At 39.5% G+C, this 26,538-nt stretch overlaps 1 protein-coding gene across 1 annotated transcript in view; it reads left to right on the forward strand.

Moving 5' to 3' along the window:
• Positions 1-9,215: 9,215 nt before the first annotated feature.
• The window catches only part of STARD9 (StAR related lipid transfer domain containing 9), a 110,220-nt gene continuing 92,897 nt past the window's right edge, over positions 9,216-26,538 (forward strand). The window contains exons 1-3 of the mRNA XM_088145527.1: positions 9,216-9,419; positions 15,637-15,706; positions 20,441-20,557. Coding sequence (XP_088001653.1) covers positions 9,373-9,419; positions 15,637-15,706; positions 20,441-20,557 — 234 coding nt within the window. The 5' untranslated portion in view covers positions 9,216-9,372. The remainder of the gene's footprint in view (positions 9,420-15,636; positions 15,707-20,440; positions 20,558-26,538) is intronic.

Below are 26,538 nucleotides of genomic sequence, written 5' to 3' on the forward strand. Positions count from 1 at the left end.
GACGGGCCCGAACATGTACTGGCTTAAGCAGGGGGACACGTCTGGCACTGCAGGATTTGAGTCCCTGGTGGCGTAGTGTGTTACTGATGGTAGCCTTTGTTACTTTGGTCCCAGCTCTCTGCAGGTCATTCACTAGGTCCCCCCATGTGGTTCTGGGACTTTTGTTCACCGTTCTTGTGATCATTTTGACCCCACGGGGTGAGATCTTGCATGGAGCCCCAGATCAAGGGAGATTATCAGTGGTCTTGTATGTCTTTCATTTTCTAATTATTGCTCCCACAGTTGATTTCTTCACACCAAGCTGCTTGCCTATTGCAGATTCAGTCTTCCCGGCCTGGTGCAGGTCTACAATTTTGTTTCTGGTGTCCTTCGACAGCTCTTTGGTCTTGGCCATAGTGGAGTTTGGAATGTGACTGTTTGAGATTGTGGACAGGTGTCTTTTATATTGATAACAAGGTCAAACAGGTGCCATTACTACAGGTAACAAGTGGAGGACAGAGGAGCCTCTTAAAGAAGTAGTTACAGGTCTGTGAGAGCCAGACATCTTGCTTGTTTGTAGGTGACCAAATACTTATTTTCCACCATGATTTGCAAATAAATTCTTTAAAAATCAGACAATGTGATTTTCTGGATTTTTTTCCCCATTTTGTCTCTCATAGTTGAGGTATACCTATGATGAAAATTACAGGCCTCTCTCATCTTTTTAAGTGGGAGAACTTGCACAATTGGTGGCTGACTAAATACTTTTTTGCCCCACTGTACATACTTGTACATTGCTTTTCAGCTTAGCATGTTTGCCTCTGTAAGTAGCAGCACCAGCCAGCTTTAAATGAACTCACCCTAAGCAGGGTTGGCCTGCTAAATATTTAGATGGATGACCCTGTGGGAATTCCAGGGCTTTAACTAGACTGGGAAGTCAGAAAAAAATCATTCTGGAAAAAGGCAAACCACTTGGCAGAATGCTGCAAGAAAATTCTGTGGATGCAGACGCAGAAGTCAATTTCAAGTCAAAGATGTCTACATTATTGCAAACACAATAATTATAAATTCTCATTCTGGTCAGTGCTTTGCTTAGAAAACATGTTGGTCAGGCAAGTATTTTTAAGCACAGGTACAAGATAACAACTGAGAAATTGCTCCAAGAGGCTAATTAGGCATCTACCTAAGATAAGAGTTCAAAGACTCTTGGAGAGTGGGGGCATGTTCTCAAAATGTCAAAGAAAATGGTTGTCACTGGGGGCAAATTGTCTGTTTAAAATATGGCTGCTATAATGGGTGTAGTAAATTCAAGTCTTGACTTGTGACTACATAGACAAGACAAGCACATTCTAGGCAACCTTTTAAGAAGTGGTTTTCTACTGTCATCTTCCTGGAACTAAGAGAGAGTGACTGGCTCAAAGTTACCCAGCAGGCTTCTGTGCCTAAGGCAGGACTAGAACTCACCTACTAACCCAAAGTGGCTCTCATTATCTGCTCTACTTCCCACCTTTTTTTCTGGGCAGGTCGGCCAACCTTTAAACATGTAAGCTGCAGTTACTATTTTAATTGTTCAAAAACATTGATGTCAATGGTATTCCAGGGCATTCTTGGAAATGAAGACAATTCTGGAGGCTGCTTTTCACCTTACAACCTGTGGCCATCAAGAACCCTTTGCATAGCCTGCAGAGGCCTCTCTGACTATGACTGCTAAAAACTGACAGTGTAACTCAGTGTTGTCCAAACTTGGCCACTTTAAGATGAGTGGACTTCAACTCCCAGAATTCCCCAGCCAGCCATGCTGGCTGGGGAATTCTGGGAGTTGAAGTCCACTCATCTTAAAGTGGCCAAGTTTGGACAACACTGGTGTAACTAATCACCATTTTTGGATAGATAATACATGAGTACCAGCATGAGCTCTAGAATAGGCACAGCACAGTAAGTACCTAATTACCCCGCCATATGTAATGAGGACCCATCAATGGATAACCCTTCCCAAAATGTTAAATGCACTTTTGCTTAAAATTAAATAAAATTATTTTGCTTAAAAGACTCTAACATTAAAAAGTAGAGTAAGGCATATAACTGTAATTCCATATTGTGACAGATCCGATTAGATTAGATTTGGTATATATTTGTACTCATGATTATAATTGTCTGCATAAGAGAAAACATAAGTAAGAAAATAATTTTACTACACTAATCAATGGGTTGTAAATTTGTCCTTGACAAGCATTATAGTGGCAAAGTTAACGAGAATATATTTATACGAATGACAAAATCCATATCTGAATTTCTGTCTTCACACTATTAAAAACTATATTTGCTTTTTAAAATACAGTATTTTATTATCATAATGCCGTTTCTTTCCATTTTTTGTTTGTTTGCTTGAAAAACCCACCAACTATGGAACAGAAAAATGAGCATACCATTAGATAGTAAATGGTTGTTTTTTTTTAGGATTCTGTATGTACTATATTGTGGAAACGGATGGTTGGCTGACTCCTGCATTTTCTGATTTATTTATATTTGATTTGCCTGATTTCTGTCCTGCCTTTTGCTAAGCAGCTCAGAGTGACATACATATGCAAAAGTGTGATTTTAATAAATTCCTCTGTAGTACTGAAATGGCTTCCACCACTGGAATAAATTTCTGCTGAAAGATGGAGGTGGAAATTCATGTTTATTTCTTCTCTTCATCTGCTTCTTTGTATTCCAGCTATTGAAGAATTCAGCACAGCAGCACCAAGGCATCCTCAACATAACCAGACACTGCCTTCTTCTACAGACAAGGCACGGATTCCTGATATTGCTATTTCAGATAGAGTTTCCTTTGGGAAATGCAGTCAACGTGTGTAATATTGTATTGTCCTCTAGGGAAATGCTAAGTTATTGCAGTAATAATGTCCAGTGAATATTTCATTTCAGGAGTTGTGAAAGCAGGCATTTGTGAAATCAAAACAGAAACATCCTTAATGCAGACACTTTCTCCCATGGTAGTTTTGATTGACTGATTATACACCATTAAGTTGTTGTTGACTCTTAGCAACCATATAGATTTTCTCCATGACGATCTATCCCTAACTTGGTATTTCAGGTCTTCTAACAGTGCACTCATCACCATTGTAACTAAGTCCATCCACCTTGCTGCTAGTCATCCTCTTCTCTTTCCTTCCACCTTTCCCAGCATTATAGCCTTCTCCAGAGAGTTAGATCTTTGCATAATGTGTCCGAAGTAGGATTCTTTGAGCCTGGTCATTTGTGCCTCAACTGAGAACTCTGGGTTGATTCATGATCCATTTGTTCATTTTCTTGGCTGATCATAGTATTCTCAGGAGTCTTCTTTTTAATATTTGATAAGAAAATATTACTTTAGTAAATGTAAGCAGTGAAAGGCAATTTGAAAATATGCTAAGATTTCCTCTCAGGCCTTGACCTCCAGACTTCACATACAGTAATTGGAAAAAGCCACTAGATATTGATTTGACCTCCTGCTTAGTGCACGAATCCAAATTAAATCATATTAGACAGATGGCTACTTTCTCTCTCTCAAGTCATGGTGGAATGTTAACTATGGTTTGATTAGCATTGTGGGAATCCAGAGAACTGTGATTTATGTAAAACTCATGTTTGCTGTATCTGGAGACCCAAATATGGCAGTAGGGTTTAATTGTCCAGTCCTGTGATTCTAAGCTTATTTCAGCAGAAACAAAATAAGACCCTTTAATTCAGACTCAACTTCTGGTGATGTTGTGGACAGGTTCATGTGCTTTTCTTGGCAACAATATGGAAGTGGGTTGCCATCCCTTCTTCTGGGATGAGTTTTCAGCTTCCCAATTTATTTTATAGCCCTGGTATGTCTTGATAGTGTCCTGTCCAAGTATTAACTCAATCTGACCCTGCTTAGGTTCTCAACACCAGCCTTGATTGACTAAAAGTAGTATAAAAGTAATACCTCCTTTCAGTGAAGTTTGATTCCTGGTGACTTTAAGTAGACTTCTATGCTGAAATTCAGTGGCATTCATACCCTCATGTTTAGGATTGCAGCCTCAAATCCTAATTGTAATTTAATTGCAGGTAATGAACTTTCCTTGAAAACTAAATTATTAGCTGACATAAACATAGCTGCTTGAAAAGACTAGACTGTATTGCTTCCAAGAAAATTACAAGGATGTATCCATGAAGTCACCAGGGATTCTGCTCAATTTGAAAGAAACTTTATTTTAGGTGTTAAATATAACTTCCATATTTAGATAATTTATTTTAGTAGTAGTGATCAGCGGGGGGGGGGGGGAGGGAAAGAAACTTGGTATTGTTTTATATTTCCTAAACAAACCATAAATTAAATTGGCTTGACTCCCAATAATTAATAGCAAAATGCCACAAATAATAGGCAGCAACAGTGATGTGCATTCAGAAATCCTGATCTTTCTTTTGGAATACTGATATTTATCACTAGAGGGCACAATTTATATAGCACTGAAAGAAGGCTTTGTTTTAACATGTTACTTTTGACTATCATGTAAAAATGTATTGTGAATTCGGTGTCTATTATGTTTGTTGTCCTATAGCACCCTGAATAGATTAGATTTGCAAAGAAATGTCATATATATTTAATACATATATATTTAATATGAGTAATTAACTGTCAAAGTTGGCTGCCATGTGGAATGTTTACTTTGGATTTCTGCTGCTTTAATTTGAACTTCACAGTCAACTCATGGAGTAGTTTTAAATAAATCTGTGCAACTAGGTATTAACTGTAGATTGTAAAATAGAAATAATAACAAACCAAAGTGTCACAAATACCTTAAAAAGAAGAGTTATCTCCAGCTGAAAAAAAAAGAGATGATCATAACAGATGGAGTATCAAAATAATTTCATAATGCAAAATGTACTTGGCATCTTCTAACAAATAAGGTGTGAAGATACTTATTCACTGTCCTTTTTTTGGAGGAGCTGGCCTCTATGCTTTGAGTTCCAAATCAGTTAAAAACAGTTGTAGGTCCTACTGGGTATATCCTGACTGTCAGTCAAATGAAATCCTGCTTCAGGGACCCTGAAAACTAGCACAGCCAGGTTTTTAATGATTGCTCTAATGCTAGCATGAAGAAACTGGTTTCCAGATATTGCTGAACTGTAATCCCTATCAACCCCAGCCAACATGCTCAATGGTGGGAGATGTTGGCAGTTCGTGTTTCAAAGTTCCCCACATTGGCTTTGAAATAATCTATTAGATATATGCTGTCAATGTTCCTTACTGGCTCTTCAGTGGTGCAGTATTCTGATTTTTCTTTGTTGACTGTTCCTTGTTTTGGGGTTTTTCTTTATCACAGTAAAATAAAAACCATAAACAACTGTAAGACCTCAGAGTTAAATCAACACAACAAAACCATCATGTTACTTCCTCCCTGGGCCAGCTGATTGTAACTAAGTTGCATGCTCCGGACAAAGACCCTTTGGTCTACTGGGCCACCCTTGCCTTGGGCCAAGATGCTTAAAAGGGTGCTGCCACCAGAAGACCTCTTTTCTTGACTTTCACAGGGGAGAGATTCTCAGCCTGCCCCTTTGGCCTGCATAGAATGGTTGGCAGATTCTACCTGAGCCAGACAGTCCCAAAGGTAACTTTGGCCCAAGCCATAAAGGTCCTTAGAGGTGATAAGCGACATCTTGAACTGGATGCCTGTCGGTAGCCAGTACAGCTTCTGCAAGATTGGTGTTATTCTGCTGTACCAGTATTGACTGTCACCAGATGGGCCGCTGCATTCTGGATGACCTGAAGCCTCCAAATTGCCTCCAAAAGCACCCTCCAAGCGTGACATGATAAGGACATGTTGCAGAGCCAGCTGATCCACAGAAAGTGGCAACTAGGTCACAATTCAAAGCTGGGCAAAAGCTCTCCAGATTATAGCCTCCACTTGCTGTTCCAGTAGGAGTCACCAGTCCAAAAGAGCTCCCGAGGTACAGGCCTGCTACTTTGGGAACAGTGCCACCCTGTCCAGAGCAAAAGATAGAGGGACTTACTACTGGATCTTATCTGAGTTGTAGTCGATCTGTACATGTGGTCATTTTGCAGAAGCCAGCCCCAGATTTAATACTTGTTTCAAAAATTGTAATTCCAAAGAGTCAAAACCTTTAAATATATCCAAGATAATTAAATTTTATTAATGTTGCTAATTTGTATAACGTTTAGTAGTTTCCTAATAGAGCTAGATTTCTTTTTGGAATAAAGCCAGGTTGATCCAGATGGATAAATGTGCTTATAATCAGTTTTAGATGAATGACTAATAATTTGTTATCGAGTTTATAATACAGATTGAGAAGTGAAATGGGTCGGTAAAATGTTAATTTCTGAGAATTTTTACCTGGTTTAAAGATTAGGATTATCTTAGACTTTTTTCCAAAACCCTGAGAAGTTTCACATACAGGTAGTCCCAACTTAACAACCCTAATTGGGACTGGGATTTCCATTGCTAAACAATGCGGTTGCTAGGCGAAACATCATATGACCTCACTGTTTAGTGATGGCAGTTTTAGTAGTCTCGGTTGCAGTTGTTAGGCCAAGATTGTGCTGTCGTTAGACAAGGACCTCACGCTTCTCCTGCCCTGCTACTCTTGCCTCTGCTTCAACTCCCTCCACCTATCTCCCCATGCAATCCTCTGATATGTTGTCTGTTTGAAAGACAACTCAAAACCAGGTTTATTGAACACCTCAGTGGATGTTCAAAAAAGTTATTTATTGAAAATGCAATACATTTGAAGGCACATTAATAATTATGATTTTAACATTATCAGTTGTTGTTCTATACTAGTTCAAACAATAGAACTAAATATGTTTATGTGTTGTTGAACTGTATTTCTAAAATTGGAATATACAGTGGTACCTCTACTTACGAACTTGCCTCTACTTACGAACCGGATCCGCGGCCATTTTCCCTGCTGCCACGCAGTCGCGGCTTCCTGTGGGCGAGATCGCAGTAGCAAGGAGACGTTCGGTGAGGCTTGTGGTGTGTTTTGTGGCGTTTTGGAAGGTTTTTGTGGCGTTTGGAAGGTTTTTGAGGTTTAAAAATAAAATGCATATGTTTCAGAACTGTTTAGCCGTATTTACATTGAACCTTATGGGGGAAATTTACCTCGGGGTGCGACCAAATTCGGAGGGCAGATTAGCTGTATTTACATTGAACCTTATGGGGAAATTTGCCTCATGGTGCGACCAAATTCGGAGGGCGGAACGGATTAACCGTATTTACAGTACATTGAACCTTATGGGAAAATTTACCTTGACTTGAGACCAACTCGAGTTGCAACCAGAGTCACGGAACGGATTAAGTTCGTAACTAGAGGTACCACTGTACTTATGAACAACATTGGTTCTATCACTCCTGGATTGTTGCAAAAAGAGATTGTAATGTGGTCTTGGAAAGAGACTAATAAACAATATCACTGTTGGCCTTTAAATTGGTTCTTTATTGACACAGTGGAAAGACTGGACAATATGATTCTGCCTGATCAATTTGTTTAAAAATTGAGCTGTAATGTTTCTTAATTATATACAACTGTTTACCGTCTTTTTTAAATTTAAATTTGAATGGTGTTTTTGCCTTCTTTTATATTTTGCTTTCTTTTGTATTTTGATCCTTTAGATGCTTTGTTTTTTTGGTTGAATACTAAAGCAATAAAATTAATTTAAAAATTAAAAATATATGACAACAAAAAAATACAGACTTCTATAAGTTTGCTGCTGTCTAGCAATTAATCAAATTTTTGTAGCCCTAAGTTTAGATCTAGTATTTAACTGGAATATTTTCTGATAGGAGTTTGGAAGAAATGGAATTAAATCATATCCTAGAATCATATTCTAACAGACAATATGTACTTGTGTAAAGTTGAACAAATCTAAAGTGATCTGGGGAAACATACTGTCCACATGAGAAACGTGCATACATCTTAGGTGTGCAGTCATAAAAGACAAGCGTTGTTTGATGGCATGCATAGCTAATAAAGCTATCTAGAATAAGGCTTCAGAGATGAACATTTAGTCATCTTGACTCAGGCACAGGATAGAAATTGGGTGTGGCATATGGGGACATCTTACCACTGCTGAGTTTCTGGCCCCATTCCTCAATTTAAGCCGTTAACTACCGCTCACACAGATGGTGCTGGACTGAAGGGGACTGAACACAGCCATCATTATTCTCTCTCCAAACCCTCAGAATTACATTTGCGCTGCCTTGTTGAGGGTCTTCCCTGGCCACCGATGGAACAGCCCCTCCCACACGATCCCCAATACCCCGCCCACTCTTCATCCTTGTCTCGCCCTGTTTTTGTTTGTTTATTTTGCAGAGGAGGAAGAATCGGCCGCTGCGCGGGAAGAATCGGAAACGCCAGGGCGCCTGGGCTGAGAGCGAAAGGGAGGAAGCGGGACAAGGCAGAACTTCCCGCAAACGTGACACTGCCCTCCCTCAACATTCAGAAGAAACGCTACAGGGCTGTCTTACGCAGATTTTCTCTGGAGCAGCAGCTAGGCTAAAAGTTAACCAGCTCGGCCTTACCTCCCCCCCCCGACCATGGGGGTCCTGGGGTCAGGGACGCAGTGATTAACCCGGGTCGGTGCAATTCGCTGCGTAAAAGGAGCCTTAATCCGCACAACATGCTGCGCCCAAACCAAGCGAACCTCATCATAACTTCGCGAGACATGTGAACACTGGCACTCGCTGGCGTTCTTGCGAATAACTTAGGTCTGGGGTACCCGATCTGATAGCAAGGCAACCGCACGCGTTCGCCATCGTTTAATGCCCAAGAGCCTTTGTAAACCGAACACAAGTCAGGGGACTTCCTACTTCGCTGTCCAAACGACTAGTCACTTACTTGTCCGCCCCCCCCCCGGCCCCCCTTTGCTACTGTAAAGCGCTCGTATTCTAGCGGTAACGTAGTTCTGTCTTTTGAATAGCCTTTGAGCGACCCCACGGCACGGTGAAATCATTCCCATCGGGTAGTTTTGTGCTTTTTCCAGGGTGGTCATGAGATCAGCAGGCAAAAACTGCAGACATTCTGCTCCTCGTAAAAACGCCACGGTGTTTCCTCCTCCGCTTCGGCGCTAGAAAGTCAAACGGGCCACTTCGTCGCCCATCAGAAAGTCGAAACGACCCGAAGACGGGGAGATACTGTGGCGCAAGCAGCCCAAGGCGCCCCTCCCCACTTCCTCCGGTCTTGCCAAGCGGGCAGGCCTTCCCCCCCAGGAAGGGCCGCGCGGGCGGGGTCGGGCGGCGCTGCTGCTTCCCTCGCCGGGGGCTCTTCGCGGAGCGCCTGAGCAGCGGCTGAGGAGCGCCGGTGTGATGTGGAGTCGGGGCTCGGACGGCCAAAGCGGTGGCGTTTCTCCCCCGGGTCCGAGAGGTCATGGCGAACGTCAAAGTAGCCGTGCGGGTCCGGCCTCTCAGCAAAAGGTGAGCCAGCAGTTCTGGGATGGAAAGGGGAAGCCTCTAACGCGTTTACTTGTATCCACACGTGCCTGCACAACTGATACAAACTCGGCTTGTGGGTTCTGCAGAGCTGTGCCCTTTCTCGTTTGAGCTTTAGGGAGCGCACTCACGTTCAATAGGCTTGTCGGTGAGCGCCCGGCAAGTTAACTTGCGCTCCTTCCAGGGGACTGTTTAACGTGTATTTGAAGTTGGTGCGCGTTTTGATCCTAGCCGCGAACGTGGGAAGTGAGGAGACTCACGTGCTGGACTGCAGAGAGGCCGGCTGCTGTTGCGCCCGTAAAGCGCAGCGTGCAGAAAAGTGAACACTAAGTCCAGAGCGTGACCAAACAAGGCAAGGCTGCTCTTGGTTCAGAAAGCGTGCAGAGGGTGTAAGAGCGGAGCAGAACTTTAAGAAATCCGATGCATTTCCTGCAGGCGCTTTCTAGTAATGTAGAATACGCCCAGATTTTTTTTTAAGATGTAACCCGTGCTTTGTTTATATGGGATAGTGATCAGCTGTGTTTGTGATATCCTGAATCTCAAGGTAGTGTGTTGTGTGAATTCTACCCATGGAATTAGTATATGGTCAAGTGGGTTGTGAGAACCCAGGAAATTGGATTAATTGAGTAAACTATGATTGAATTAACTATGAGTAAGTGTGCTGTGTGAAGACAGTCATATCAACCCTGGGTATTTGTCATTAAAATCAGGATTCTTAATTATCGTGATTTCAGGCTCGATGACTAATTTAGGAGTTTTTCCAAGGAAGACAAGAAAAGTCTTCCCAACTTATAGTTTATGACACACAAAAAATGTATATTTTATTATTTGTGGAGATCCAGTTGTCTTCCTTCAAGATTGCGGTTCTGTTTTAAAAAATGGGAAAATGTGATTCTTCCATCTATCTTCCTTTGCTTGAATGAATGCTGTGTGAAATGTGTCACATGTCACAGTTTGACACTGGCTGCTACCCACAAGCTTCCTAGTCATCCCTACCCTGTTCTGTACTGTACATTTTTGTTTCTAATTATGTCATGTCACTGAATATCATGCTTTTACAAGTGCTGTTTTTATTTTTGAATTCTCATCTAAGCTTTGCTTGTTACTGTCAAAACATTCAAAAAGCAAGCAAAGTACTCTTTTCCCACAATTTCAGAAGTCTTTGTTCTAGCACTCTCTTCTGCTGGACAGATTCACTACTAGAGTGAATTATCTCATCTGTTTCTTTTATTTAGTAATGAAAGACCTTATTTTTTCAATTTAAACTATAGCTAATTTGCCATTTACCTTACAATGGGCCAGATCAGCTTTAACCCTCTATAATATTCCTACCTGATCTTCTTTCCCTGCTTTGTGGATTGAGCTTCATTATTAAGTAATTCCGCATCCTCAAACCCTATGTTTATCTATTGCTGAACAATAATTTTGATTTACAAAATCACCGTACTGCAGATTCAGCTCACATAAATATTGGCGATACTCATGGTATGAACATGTGGTGTGTATAACAAAATAATTAAGACCATGTGTACCATGGAGTTTTGGGGAGGATGGGAGAAAGAAAACTTTGGAGTTGTTTAAAATCTGTGTGACAAATAATATAATCCCTCCTCTGGAGAAGGGAGGGAATAACAAGAAAGTAAAACAGATGCGGTATGTGTACTGCCCGGTCTTTGTTTTTGATGCAGCTCTTTTAATGGCTACATCATGTTTTCTGACACGTGGCCATTATAAATAACTTTTCGCTGTTATAGGCAAGATAGTTTCTCAGCCTTGCAGTGTTATGTTGACATTATAAGGCAGTTAAGCTTTAATTGGCAGAAACAAAGAAACATCTTAATTTTTTAAATTTTTATATGCATAACTCGGCATGGACCTTTCAATCACTGCTGTACAGTACTGCCTTAGCTTTTCATAAGGAGAATAAATACAAATAAAGAAAATAATACTGTAGCTTGAACTGAAGCTTCTTTAGAGAAAAAGTCCTAAATCTCAAGCTGTGCTCATATACGTGTTTAAACAGTAAGTTGCTTACCTCTGGTTTACTGACTAAATCACAGTTGGCTGGGTCTCTACAGCATGCTGAAATATAATCCATGTTTTATAAATCTTGATGGAAGATTCACACAACACACTTAAGACAAACCACATTACAACTTAGCTTGTTATGTGAACCCAGCCATAATTTGTGCCTGGGCAGGCTAAGTGAAACATCTGGGATTGGTCTGTAAACTATGGTTTATGAATTAGCTTGTGTGAACATGTAAAGGCTGAAGCTGGTAAAGAAGGAATCCACCATTTCCAGGCCAGATGAAACTGTTACGAAAACATTTAGTAGATGTTTCTGACTATCAGCGCTGAGAAAAGAGCAGCCAAATGTCTATTGACTTGAAAGGGGGAGGGGGGGAGGAAGCAGCCTAAGATTTAAACACTGGAGAAGTCATATGTAAGGGCTTGAGTCCTGTGTTTTGTACTACTCAGGCCTTTTATATATAAATAGATATGTCTTCTTTGTTGCCTGCAATAAAGCAGCTTATCTAGCCATGTTGAATCTCTGAAGCTCCAACTGTTCTTACTGTTACTGAATATAGGGTTGACTTTCTGAAGAGTTGGTAATTTGCCATGCCTAATGAAGTCTGATAGAATGAAAGTAGGATGTCATGGTCAGTAAGTCAATTATGAAAAGAATTGAATATGTAGTGCTTAGACCTGAACATTGTCTGTGATGATGTGAGCCATGCTTTCTGCATGCTGTTCAGAATGCTTTTATTGGTTCTACTCCATTGGATTATGATAATGGAACCCCAGGGTTTGTAATGGCCTGACACAATTTTGATTTATTAAAAAATGGGAGCATTTTTATGTATACACAAAGGCTAGTATAATGCTAACCATAGGTGAAGTACTCACCCATCAGTATGGTACCAGATAACATAGTAGACCAGCCCTGATTTGCTGGCAAGAGCCATCTTGCCTGATTTCCCAACTACCTTTATAAAATAAAACAAAAATGTAGTGATCCAATAGAGGTTGGAGACATTGCAGATGAAATAAGAAAGGCTTTGCCTCCCTTACTCACTTTGTGTCTTCTTTTAAGTTCCCTCCACATCCATAGGAAATGGAAATAAAATGGGGAGACAGAAACACTAGAGTTGCAGTGCCCTTAGTTGTAGCTGCTCTAGTCTCTTGTCTCTGTATTGAGAAGCTAGAAGACAGCGTAACCGTGAAGTAACTCTTCGGTTAATGTCCGTACCATAACTGGACCCCCAGGCACAATGACAAAGCCATGTCTTCAGAGCCTTTCGAAAGGCAAGTAGGGCCGGGGCCAGTCTAAGGCTGGGGAGATGATGCTCCAAAGGGCAGGTGCCACAGCAAAAAAGGCTCTCCTTCTGGGTCCCGCCAGATGGCATTCCTTAATAGGTGGGACCCATAACATGCCTCTTGTGCTGGACCTGACACAATGGGTAGATGTAACTGGGGAGAGGTGGTCCCTCAAATAACCCAGGCCATGCCATATAGGGTTAATAGGTCATTACCAGCACCTTGAATTGAACCTGGAAATAAACTGGCAACCAATGCAGCTTGTGGAGCAGAGGTGTAAGGTGCACTGATTGAGGAGTACACGTAACTGCTAACACTACTTTATTTTGCATCAGCTGCAGTTTCCAGATGTTCTTCAAGGGCAACCCTATCTAGGGCACATTACATTAATCCATTTGGAAGGTAACCATGGCATGAGTGATTGAGAATAGAACCTCTGATCCAAGAATGGGCTCAACTGGCACACAACATGAAGTTGTGGATAGGCCTTCCTGGCCATGACTGCCACCTGCTCTTTAAGCAGGAGTTGTGAGTCCAAAAGGACTTCCATATTGCACAAAAGTCTGGTTGGGGCAGTGCGACCCCATCCAGCACCATAGATGGTAAGTTCCCAGAACCCAAAGGCCCCAAGACTCAGAGTCACTCAGTCTTGCTAGGATTTAGCTGAAGCCTGTTGTTCCCCATCCAGACTCCCACAGCTTCCAAACACTGAGACAATAACCTCACCCATTGGCTTCAGGAGTGGAGAGAATACCAAACTTTGTGGAACCCCACAAGGCAGAGGCAGGCTAAGGGCAGGAATTCTTGCTCCTGATCAACACTGACTGGAACCAGTGCCAGAGGAAAGAGGAGAACCAGCATAATACAGTGCTGCCCATCCCCAACCCCCATAGCTGGTCCAGGAGGATACCATGGTTGATGGTATTGAAGGCTGCCAAGAAGAGCAAGGATGAATGTACTACCCCCATCCTGCTCATGCCAGAGGTCATCCAAAAGCAATGCTGTTTTAGTCCCATGCCCAGGTCTGAAATGAGTCTGAAAGTGGTCCAGGTAATCCACCTCATCCAGGATACTCTGAAGCTCTTGCATGACCACCTTCTCAACAGCCTTCCCAAAAAAGGAAAGGTGGACATGGGACAAAAATTGCTTAATATGGTTGGGTCTAGTGATGGTTTTTTGAGGAGGGGGGCAAACCAACACCCTCTCTCTCAAGGAAGAATTCACCACCACCAAAATCCAACCACACATCACCTCCCAGGAGGCTTTTGTGAACCAGGAGGGACATCAGTCTAATAAACTGGTGGCCAAACTCATAGTCATGAGGACCCTGTCCACTTCCTCTGGCCCAAAAGGACTTTAAAGTAGGATTTTAAGAAGCATTAAATAATGTAATTTGATGAATATAGGTGAAGGATGGAGTTTTTCTTAGGCTTATGGCTCATTTAGAGTGAATCCTTGAGATGGCATAAAATTTGGTTCCTCATTACTTGAGTACGTGCAGGGCACATTACAGACAGGGATTGGTGGATTCCCTTGGTTTTGTTTCCCTACCCTCTAATCAGACATCTGCACCCACCAGTAATTCTCCTTAATACGGGCTGGGGAAGAGGCAGGTTTTGACAGGCAGGACAAGCTGTCTGTCAAAACTTGCTACTGGCTTTATGTTAACATTTTCAATGGATGTGATGTGGATGTGTTCAAAAGGAGACTGACTAATGGGACTACTCCTCCAGCTGGCAGTTAGCTTTCCTCTGAGCTCCTTTGAACCTGGATTTAGCGCATCCTCACTGTTCTCCATGTCAGGTTTAATTTGGCTCTCCCTGTTGCATTGCTCAAACCCTACCCTCCACTTGTCAGCTGATTAATGGTCCGTGGTAGGAGCTGTGTGGTGATCTACTGGAAGAGAAGCAGATGAAGGGTGGGGAAAAAGAATGAGAGATCCTTTACCTGTCTTCTCTTCCAGCCTGGGGGTCAGCTGTTGGGGCTGAGAGATGTGGTAACATTCTTAATTTGCCATGTCTCTTGGAACTTCTTTCTTGTTCTTTGGTTTTTCTTCAGAGTCTTTCCTATCCCTGAAGGATTTAAAGTGGGTTAATAAGGAACATTTTTGTGCCTTCAAGTCAGTCTTGACTCCTAGGAACTGTTTGGGCAAGTCCCTGCAGTTTTCCTAGCAGCATTTTCTGAAGTGGCTTGCCGTGTCTTCCTCCTAGGGCTGAGAGAGAGTGACTGGCCCAAAGCTGTGGCTTTGTGGCTAAGGTAGGACTAGAACTCACAGTCTGCCAGGTTCTAGCTTTTAACCCCTACACCAAACTGGCTGTCAGGATGAGAAGTATAAACCACAATTTCTTCTTGCAAAATGCCCTGCATTAAAATGACTGCAGATATATTTCTGGCATATCTTTTCCTGCCATCAGTGCAACCCACCCAACTGCCAGTCAGCTGTGCTGCTGGGCTCCGCAGGGTGGTGAGCTCTTTCTGCTGGAAGGAAACAAACAAGAGCGATGGCTAAGGAAAATACCTGGAATCCCAAGGGAGGGGTGTGCCTCTACCAGCCTGAAGTGGTTTATAGATGCTGGGCTGATCCTACAACATACAACCACCTGACCATTACGGTTGTTTCAGTGTTTTTCCTATGCTTAGAATGTGGATTGGTCCAACTGAGCTAACAAATTGGTTAGTCAGTTTGATGGCCCTGTTTGTTTTCTTTTTAACTAGCTACTTCTGATAGATAATTATATCGCAATATGCAGAAATGTGTGGCAAGAACCGACAAGTGCTTTCAAGGGCTGTTCCTATAAATGGGATTTAAAAGTTCTTGTATTTGGCTTTTAATACAGAAAAAATCTTATGTCTTAATTGTTGTTTGTTCTCATATTTCCAGAGAGCATGCAGAGGGACGAGGAATAATTGTAGAAATTGAAGATAGAGTGGCAAAAGTAAAAAAAGTAAAGGTATGGTGTTTTTTTTAATTTAGTATCTGAAAGTTTGCTACAGCTGGCAAAATATAATAGCCATATGATGACTTTTCAGATACAATCAGTGTGTTGTAGGGAAGAAAGAATGTTGTTCAATACGCAGGTAGACTCTCCTTACACAATGGTACTTCTCTTGCTTTCTATCACTCTGAATCCCTAAATACCAAATACAAAGTATTTCCTAAACCTCCAGAGCGAACTTTGGGTTTTACTAGACTACTGGAGAGAGGTGAAGGAATCCAGTCCAATGGTGGTTGCCATTTTCTTACTAGGCTGATGCCAATGAATATAACTTCATTTGGAGTAGAAACATTTGGATTCAAATCACCATTCATAGATGAAACTCATTGAGTGAACCTGAGCGTGCCACACATTTAAACTTTGCAGGATGATTATGGGTGAGAAAATGATATATTTTATATATCACATCATTTGAGTTCCTATATAAACTAACTACTTGGAAAAGAAGCACAAGAATTTCCTTTTTTTCCCAGATTTAAGTACAGAATCCACAGTCTGCTCATTTAACACTCTTAAATATAATTTTCAGGCAGTGCAACTAAAAATAGAAATTCTTACATTTTTCCCCCTTCATTATTTCTTCTGGATATTGTGTGACTATTTCTTAACGTGATATTCTTAGGAAGAATTATTATGAAAACACTAATTGCATTTCCCACAAAAATCTTAAAATTCAAAGACCAATTCTGAAATGGTACTAAATATTTTGTGGTGTTTAGAAAGCATGCTGATGCAAATGTGTCCATCTGAATTTGAGCACCGAGTAGAATCTGAAAACAAGCTAGTGCCAACAAAAACTGAAGACAATTCAATACAAAATATTAAAAGGGTTTTATTTGTCTGTCTGGTATTGAGACATAACAATGAGGGGGAAGGGAGGTAAAAATTTGTTAATAGAGCCACTTTGTTTTTTAAAATTGCAGTTGTGTATTGTATGGAAAATCTGTGGAAGTCAAAAATAAAATAGGAAGGAAATACAAAAAGGTGGAGAGTGAGCGCAGCTTAAATTGGCAGAGCTTCTGTGCTCCATATAGAAAAGGAGTAAACATGTTTGGAACCTTAAAATAAATACTGAATTAACCTCCTTTTAGACCCAATGTTGCTGTTTCTCTGCATCTCAGCTGTACTGTGACCTTTTATTCTTTCAAGACAGTAAAATAAGCACAAAAGCTCATATAGAATTGCTTTTTGACTTTTTTTTCCCCCCCTCTCTTGCTCTTGATAGTAGTCTAATATGATAGCAGCTATTTTCTGGGAAACTTAACAAAAATGTGTATTGAACTGCAGCTAAAACCCTTGTAGACTGACTAGCTGTAAGAGATCCTGCATCCTTTCCTTTTTTGAGATTCTTGAAGGCTTCCTTTATAGGCATGGGAAACAGAGCTGGTTTTTTTCCAGACATTGGGACTCCTGAATGCTACTGTACTCTCTTAGTCAAAAAGTAAAATGGGCCAAAATCAGTTTCTGTTGGCAATATATCTTACAACTCAGAAGACACATAAGTGAATTATAGAGTTACCATGATTACTGTGGGAATTCTACAGGACAGATGCTTCCTATTTCTTGCTTAGTCTTTGTATCTGCTTGTCTGCCTGATTATTTTAGGCAATTTGCTTAAGATAATTAGTGTTTGAAACATCTTAGGAGGCAGTTTGGCAGAGATCAAAGAAATAGATAAGTAATTTCCTTGTTTTAAATTCTTTCCGGAGTTGGGTTAGTTCACCCATTCTAGGAGGAAGACAGTAGATAGTGTTCCATGTCTTTTTAGGAAATTCAGAAGATCAGTTGTCTGTTTCTTACAGTGCATTGTGATGTGGATGGCGTATTGCTTAGAAATGTTACTTTTTTGCCTTTTAGAAGACATAACACATTGCTATCCAAAACTGATGTTATACATATTCTGCTGATAGCAACCATATAAACATGGAACCACTGTTAGACTATTGACCCAGTATAGATATGGGGAGTAGTTGTACCTAATAGAATACAAGCTTGATGAACATAATTATATAGTTTTAATCTTGAGATCACTTTTCTTTCCTAATCAGCAAGTTTAAGGTGAGAGAGTCAAGAATGTTATATCAACCTGCATGTGTGTGTGCTTTTGAGTCAAATGTTGACTCCTGGTGACTGCCTGGACAAGTCCCTGTAGTTTTCTTGGCAAGGTTTTATGGAAGTGTTTTGCCATTGCTTGCTTCCTAGGGCTGAGAGAGAGTGACTGGCCCAAGGTCACCCAGCTGGCTTTGTGCCTGAGGCGAGACTAGACCTCACGGTCTCCTGGTTTCTAGCCCAGTGCCTTTAACCACTATACCAAACTGGCTCTCTGTATCAGCCTGTGTAGTGGCTGTTTGTATCTCTTAAAGGTATCTTTATGTCTCTTAGATGACTGTAACAAAAGCTTTGCTTGTGTAGCATGCTTTTGTGGAATTTAGCAATAGACAGCTATTAAAATGCAGATGTTCACAAATAATCCTTGAGATTATAATTGATTTCTTTGATCAGGAGAATCTAGTCTCATAGTATTCACATTTTACTAAAAGAACTGCCCCATGCCGATTATGTCAGAAAACAGTTTCAGCTCTACAATCTTTCAGGAGTCCAGCATATACCCGTAGTGCTCAAAGTCTTCTCAGCCAAGATCTAAGCTCAGCTCCTCTTTGGGGTCCTTTTGGGCCCCTACAGGTAGTTCCTTCCCCTTGAAAGAATTCAGTCTAAGTTCTTGAGATCTACCTTCCAAGTACGTTGCTGTGTTCCAACTGTGGTGCTTCATTGTGAAACTGGCCCACTCAAAATAGAAACATCCACCTGGATTCATATCCTCTCATGCTGGCTTAAGCTTCTTTTTTTCCAGCTGGCTTGGTCTCTTTATGACTGACAGCTTCCAGTCACCCTGGTGTCAGGCAATACACGGAAAATTAAAATCTTATGGCTTCTCATGCACATCAATCACCCTGATGGGACACAAACGTGCACTAGCCAATCTTAAACAAGATGCCATCAACTTAGAGCTACAGAGCTCAGATTTACCATTCTTGCCCAGAAACATCCTTCTGAGCCACTCTGCATACTTACTTCACCCAGCCAGATACCTCAGCCACATAACAACTCCTAAATTTAGGAGGGCTTTGTCTGGCTAGATTCAGTGCCCTTCCAACAGCAGTCATTGAGGGAAGATACCAGAACTTCCCCTTTGAGCGAAGATTGTGCCCATGCGGTGGAGGTACAGCTGAAACACTGGAACATGTTATATTGTACTGCTCTCTCCATGCTGACGCTCTCCAGGAATTACTGTTTCCACTCATCACCAAACACCCTGATTGTACTGATTCCTTCTACCTCAAACTGCTGCTATCAGACCAATCTGATTCTACTTCAATGATTACAGCCAAAAACTGTTTCATAGTTTGTACAATATGCCATAATTTCTCTTGAAACATCTCCTAGATATTTTATGCTTGGAAACATTTCAAATGCAACTGTCCATTTAGTTTCTACTTTTTATCAATGTTTTATGTCCTTACTGTCAATAGAATCTTATTTTTGTTTTAATTTCATTAGCTGCCAGAGTCATTTTAACAATATTTATTTATTTATTTATTTATTTGTTTATGTTTATGTTTATGTTTATATTTCAAATTTAGATACCACCCATCTCCTGAAAAGTGACTCTGGGTGGTTAGATATAGATAAATAGTCAGTATAATTGGACTTTTAATTTTGAAACCATAATCACTCCTTATGTATTATCCTTCCTTATATATTACATCACTACATTTTTCTCTAGGTATAATAATATTAATTACAACTTTTCCATAGTTTTCAGTATTATTATTATGGTTCTATATATTTCAAATTGGTAATTTTACTATTCTGTTATTCTAAACAATCATTTAGTTGCCTTACATAAATTGTATCATACTTTATTAATTTTTACACCCTAAATTCTTAAACTTTAACTTACAATTTTACTTGTATTGTTATATGATTTTATAGCTTGTTTTACTCTAATCAATTGTGACTCTTGTTTTGTTTTGCTGGTCAGTGACTGAAATGAAATGACTGACTGACTAAAAGAACTGTGTTTCTTTCTTCTCCCAATAAAGATAAGAAAAGCGATCACAGTAGTCACCTTGTTGGATCAGGCCAGGCCAATTTCCCTTACATAGATGAGGACTGAAAACAGAAATTAAACATCACAGCCATCTCTTGCTTGTAGTCAGTTCATGCTGCCATTGATAGGGCTCTTTTACAAGTAACAAGTATATTATTGAGGCCATTTTATAAATAATGGCTTTTGTTTTTCTCACAAAAAGTTTATATGAGGATGTAATACGAGTTGGAACTTGAAGATTGTGACATCTGTTAGTTTAGGAGATCCATCAGGGAAAGGGCCATGTCAGCTTTTGAGAAGCATGTTGAGGATTACACTGTACGCTAAAAGTTGCAGAGTAATTTTACCAGTTGATGTATACAACCTGTCCTAACATGAATTAGGATTTGGGACTTGACATAAAGTTTTCCATATATACATACTTATACTTAAAATATTTAATTATGAGTTAATGAAAATATACTCTGGGGCTATAACAATGTACTCTGCATAAATATCCTGCTTTAGAGTAAACCTTGAAGGTACAGATTTATGAATGTGTCACCATCTTTTGTTTTTTGTCTTTGTTTTAAATTCAGGCAGACAATAGGTTTGAAAGTATTTGGGGCACAAGGGAAAAAGTTGTGGCATATGGTTTTGATTACTGCTATTGGTCAATCGATCCTGAGGATCCAAAATATGCATCTCAGGAAGTGGTGAGTATCGATAATTTCAGTTCCTCTCTCCATTTCATAATTTGTATTTTTGTTCTTGGAAACCAGCAAAAAATAGCTGCTTACAAATTAAATAACACTATCAATTAGCAATTTGTCCTTTTTTTTTTTAATTGTCAGTTTTAATACTCAAAGATAGGGAGTCCCTCACCACTTGCTTTGCTGACCATAATTGGGCAGACTCAATAAAGATAATGGAGTAAGACTTCTTTGCCTCCATCACTACATAAAGTGGGGCCCAATAATAGGGTCTCTTTTGCATTTGAATGCAATCATTGTATGTTTTCTATGTCATGCTATAGATGTTGACCCAATTGTTTTATAGTACTCAGTTCTTCAGAATGCCAAGATGCCAAGCCTATTCTAAGATTTGGTTAAAAGCATTTCCAAGTAGCACTCAAAATAAATACCAGCTGAAAGTGCCGAGAACTTCCTCAGGAAGATAATTTTTCATCTGCGTCTGAAGTGAAACTGTACAAACCTGTTTCCCATTCTTGCATAAGTTGTAGGCAGCAAGAGAAGGTCAAGTTCATCAGGCAGTGATCTGTCCAAGCCAGAAGAATTAGGTGGGGAAGTGCTCTGCATACTGCCTTGAGCTTCTGGAGGAAATGTGGGATATAAAGAAATAAACAAACTGGACAAGGCTGGTCTATTGGGAAGTGGAATCCCAATAGATTAGACCCTCCTCCACTTTCCTGTACCCTAAAAAAATGTTCACATCTGGGAGACATTCATACATATCCTTTCGGCCAAACTAATTTCAATACTGCAAGTCAGTTGGCATATTTTTCCAAGATAACAAAAAAAATGTATGACATTCTCTTATCTGATCTAGCATTACCACCAGCACCACAAATATGACAGAGTGGAACAGAATGGTCTGTAACATGAAAACATCTAATCTTTTCCCTCACATATTGCATCCTATTGTTGTACCCAATTTAGGCTTGTGGTGTATTAGCTCATTTTCTTTAGACTTCACCCATATAGCTCCTTGGGGAATTGAGTTTTCTGCCTTCTGCTGGAAATCATCAATTGCCTGTTTTCTAAGGAATCTCTGATCACAGAGGGACTGATAATCTTCTGTCCATTGAACGGGTATTATCAGTTTCACATTGTTTGTATTCATCATTGGCAACAAGAGACTTCCACCCACTGAATAGAGACTGCCAGTTTCCTTACCCCTGGGATTATCTTACACTCCCATTCACACACACTCCATTTCATCTAGCATGGTCATGCCCCATACAAATCCACTCATGTTCTTTGAGTAAGCTGTAAACATAAGGACTAGGAATCAGACCAAATTTAGCTCCTTGTTGCCTCTTTATTTAACTGGATAAGAGTCCACAAAATTGAGCTTTTAAAATTTGGTAAACGATTACAAAGCTCAACATTCTAACCTAAAGGAAGGTAGAGGGAAAGAGGGGAAGCAGAGAGGGGAGTAGGGAATATGGGGAAATATCTCTAAAGATGTTTCTGAGGTAGAGTTGCTTTCTTCATTCTGATGTCAAATTCTCACTCTCAGTGGCAAAGTCATGTCAATCTCTTGGAGGAGTATATGAAGGAGGGGCGCAGGGAAAAGTGAAAACCAATGGACCAGTTCAACCAATGGGACTCATGTTCTTTCTTCACCTTCCTGTTTGCATTTTCCCTTTTAACCCAAAAAGAACACCATGATTCAAACCCTTCCCTCTCACTGGTCCTCCATCCTGCTTCTTCCCATGTGGAGTGACCTTTTTTCCTCTTTCAGAACTCCATCTTTCTCCCTGTGTAAGCACATGTCTGCTTCTGGTTAGCAACTTCCTGCTTTAAGTTGTTGTGGTTAGTTCGTATCCTGTTAGGTACCTGCCAAGTCTAAAGGAGGCACAAGGGAGACAAGATAAGGGACTTTGCACAATTACGTCAAAGGAAAGCAGGAATCAATGCTTCTGGTATGGCTTTAGTGTATAGATTACTACTACATGAGGTTGCTACTGGATATGTCATTTGAGTGATATCAGCTGCAAATCAGAATCAACTTTCTTCAAATAACAAAAATATTCTGGATGGTTTTCGTCAACCTTAGAGAAAACATATTTTTCCCTCTCCTTCACTTCTTCAGATGGAACATCCATTCCAGCAGATACAGAATCCAGAGATGCTGATTGCCCATCATTCTTCTTACCTCTCAGCTCACATTTCACATTCACATGCCAGTGCTGTGGGATGAAGCATAATAATTTGACAGAATTAAAGATTATTGGAAAATTGTATTATATGGAAAATTATATTACAACATAAAATCAAATGATTTCCAAAAGCTACCCACTGACATCAGTTTCTATAATAATGGCCTGCCCCACTTCCAATAACTATTACTTGCTGTTTATTTATATGTGCGATGCAAGGAGACCATGAAGGAGGAAGACAAATTGCTTACCTGTGACTGTGGTTCTTTGAACTGTCATTATTCAAATAATTCACCTTGGCCTCAGTGTAACCTACAGATGTTCTGTTAGTATTAGTTCGAAGAACAGAGGTAGAGCTTACTTGCTTTTGACCATGTTAGTGGAGGATAACTTTGGAATCTGCCAATAATCTCCACTTTAGAACATTCCAACAGTAGTCTGTGCAAGTACAGGAAAATATATGAGCGTTATGTGCATGGATGACTGCTTGAAGAACCACAGTTAGAGGCAAGCAGTCTACCCTGTTTTTTAAAGCAAGGAAACGTGTACCATTCCTGCAAGCCATTAATAATAAATACTTTTCCATATGGCCAGTTCTCCTTGGCCAATTTAATCAGTGAGAAGCCATGAAGAAGTTAACAGGTGATATATTTGATCAGTGTAATACTGTATAAGTTATTTACTGTAAAGGGAAAAAGAAACGGAATTGGCATATTATGAACTATTGTTAATATTATATCTGTATTTCATATTCAAAAGAAATACTAGAATCAAAAGTCTTTTTAAAATAATATGACTCGGTAACTTACCCAACTACCACTTAACCTTTGCCATCATCATTAAATTGGCTGAAGCTTTTCTGATTAATATGAAACAAGAATAAATTTTTTGTGAAAGCATGGACAAGATTGCCAAATTAAGTACCTATGTATTGACAAGAATATCTTATCTTATGTAAATATATTACTTTAAAAAGCCTCATTTTGACATCAGAGAAATCAAAAAGTCTGTTTCTGGAGTAATCTGAATACTATGTAGTCAGCAGGATGGAGCTCAGTCAAGGGAGCTGATTATTTAGTCTTCTGTGTAAAATACTTCTTTGGTATTTTAATGCTATTTGTGACAGTATATTGTGTAATTTATGAAGCCGTATTATCTATCAGTAGTTTGCACACTCTATACCAAGGTACTGGGAATTCCAGAATGAAGGTATGGTTTGAAACATTTCATTATATTATGAAAATTATAAACTCTTGTTAACATTTAAGAAAATATCTTAAAACATTGTTAAAGTGCATTTCCCCCCAAAAAGGATTCTTCTCCTTTTCTTTTCAGCTGAGAATAGAAAAGCGAAATCCAAGCCATCTGTTTAACAGATTATATTGTTTGCATGGATGTGATATTTTCCATTATGATGCTTTGTTAGAACTTTTTTCACCCTAGGGATAGAAGTGAATATTGTTGAAACTAGGAACATGATATGCTGCACATGAGATTTAAATAGTTTTTTTAAATTAAAAATTCATTAAAGATAGCTTCCAAATAAAGTTCTTGTGCTTTTAAAAATGCTTTTTACAAAACTATTTGAAAGTTTAAATAAATAAAAAAAATTTAAGAAAGAAAATAATTAAAAATAGAAAGAAAGCTTTAGAAAAGGAATCAAAATATTAATTGGCTGACAGAGACAACTAAAAGACTCATAGAGTTGATCACTAGGGCCCATGGGATAGTGACCAACTTAGAAAGTGCTGTAGATTGTTCAAAACAGTTAAGTATTATGATATGTTTATTAGAAAGTATGAGCCATGGATTGTGAATAATGATCAGCTGATTATAATGAACATAAAACAGATTTGGAACACCAGAAATTAGGTTTTAGAAGGGTGGGGGAATTGGTGTAATTCATAATGAGTATGAAGCAAGGCTCTTTATTCAGTACAAATTCAAAATCCTTTTTATATTCAGTAAAGTCAGTACTAAGAAATTGGTAGAAATTATATGTAAGTACATTTAGGGTAGGAACAGAGCCAGAGGATGTCACTAATTTATAATAAATTAGGCTGAACATGATGGTAGTTGATAGTAGGAAAGTGTAAAATTTTGTGGCTTGATAATGACTTTCTGTTCTGGAATAATTGCTTCTGGAAAACAACAAATCACTCTAGAATAGCAAGATAGCTACTTTGGGAGAAGACCCACATGTTTCAGGAGATACCAGAACACTCCACTGCAGTCTGGACTGGAGTTTTGCATGCAGCTATTAAATAGTACTTAAATTATATATTGTCTGGCTCAAGCTCCTGATTTTATTGAATTGAAAGCACATAGTGGCCCAGTCTGGACTGGGAGCATTGTGTATAGAATGGAAATCTAACCCATTTGATGGTATCTTTCTTCCTCTTTGTATAGTTACATTACAATAAAAACAACTGATTTGGCCCAGTTGTTTTAATCCCATAGCTGAGTAGGGAGATTTAAAAAAAAAAATTGCCTGGATAGAAGAATTAGATTTCTTTTTCCAGTGAGCGGGGTCCCAGCCCATACTGAGTCAGTATGTGCATATAAGCAAGCAAACCAACAAGCAAAAATGTAGTCTTTGAGATTTGTTGGGAACCAGGAGTTGTGGGATGAAATCAGTTGTAAAGATGAAAAACAAAACTGGAAGCAAAGTAGGAGGTAGCTTTGAAAATCAACCAGAAACCAGGAATGCACCTCTCTCCCATTTTAAAGTTTCTCAGGATTTGATTAAGGAGAATAAAATTTCTCTCTTCTAGTCAGGAGTAATCTGGCCACACATTTCTGTGCAGAATCCCAACTCTAACTGCCTTTGGCAGAAAACTCTATTCAAAATGGAAATATTAGTGTATATAATTTTTAGAAAGAGTTGAGATAAAGCTAGCTTTTAAATGCACTTATTGGGAAGAGATTAAGAAAATTACTGTAGATGCAAATGACCCTTTTCTCATGAAATACTGATAAAGTAGTGACCATTCAGCTGTTGTCATTGTTTCCCCAATTTTCAGAGAGAGAAATGTTATAAGAAAGGGGTTTTTGTGTAAATAATTGGATCAGTATATAATGGACTGTAGTAGGCGGAGGGAAATCTCCACAAAACGGTTTAGCTATGTTACATTTCTTCTGCCAATAACACAGCTGGTGCATTCAGAAGACATTTAAATGGCTTGGATTTTACATGAATAAGGTCATTTCTTTGGCATTAGCTGATTTTGTTCCCCCTCCAGAATTCTTGGCTTGGAATCATTGGTATATAAAATTAATCCTGTAGTAAGATAAATTACAGAATGAGGACAAACTTTATCCTATACAAAGTTCACATTTCTTTTTTTCAGTTATATAGAGATGTGTCTATTTTCAGGTTATCATCCACAGATTCCATTAGGTATACAAAAGCTTCAGTTGAACCATGAGCTGCAGCAATAACTTGAAGATCTGTCATGACTGTATATTGGAAAATCATTAATAGAATGAACTTGTTATCAATAACTTGCTTGTTTTGATTGGGATCCCTGTTGTTCATTGGCTAAGTTGTTTTGAATGCAAATTCAAATTCTTCTAAAACAGTACTCTATCCTCTGTAAAAGAAAATAATTGAAGGAGAATATCTGACATAGAACCTAGATGCATTTCATCACTGTGGTCTGACTGGACAACTGTGTTAGAAAACAACCTAGGGACTAGGGTATGAAGTAAAAGGAATAGAAAAGAAAAGTGATTGAAGGAAGAACTGTGAGAAGGGTATCCCCCAGAAGTTTAAAGCCAAAGGGAGAATGC

This window comes from Python bivittatus, unplaced genomic scaffold (assembly GCF_059951505.1).
Source record: "Python bivittatus isolate LINGU-HERP-01145 unplaced genomic scaffold, Pbiv_v1 ctg000480_np1212, whole genome shotgun sequence".
NCBI classification, from domain to species: domain Eukaryota; kingdom Metazoa; phylum Chordata; class Lepidosauria; order Squamata; family Pythonidae; genus Python; species Python bivittatus.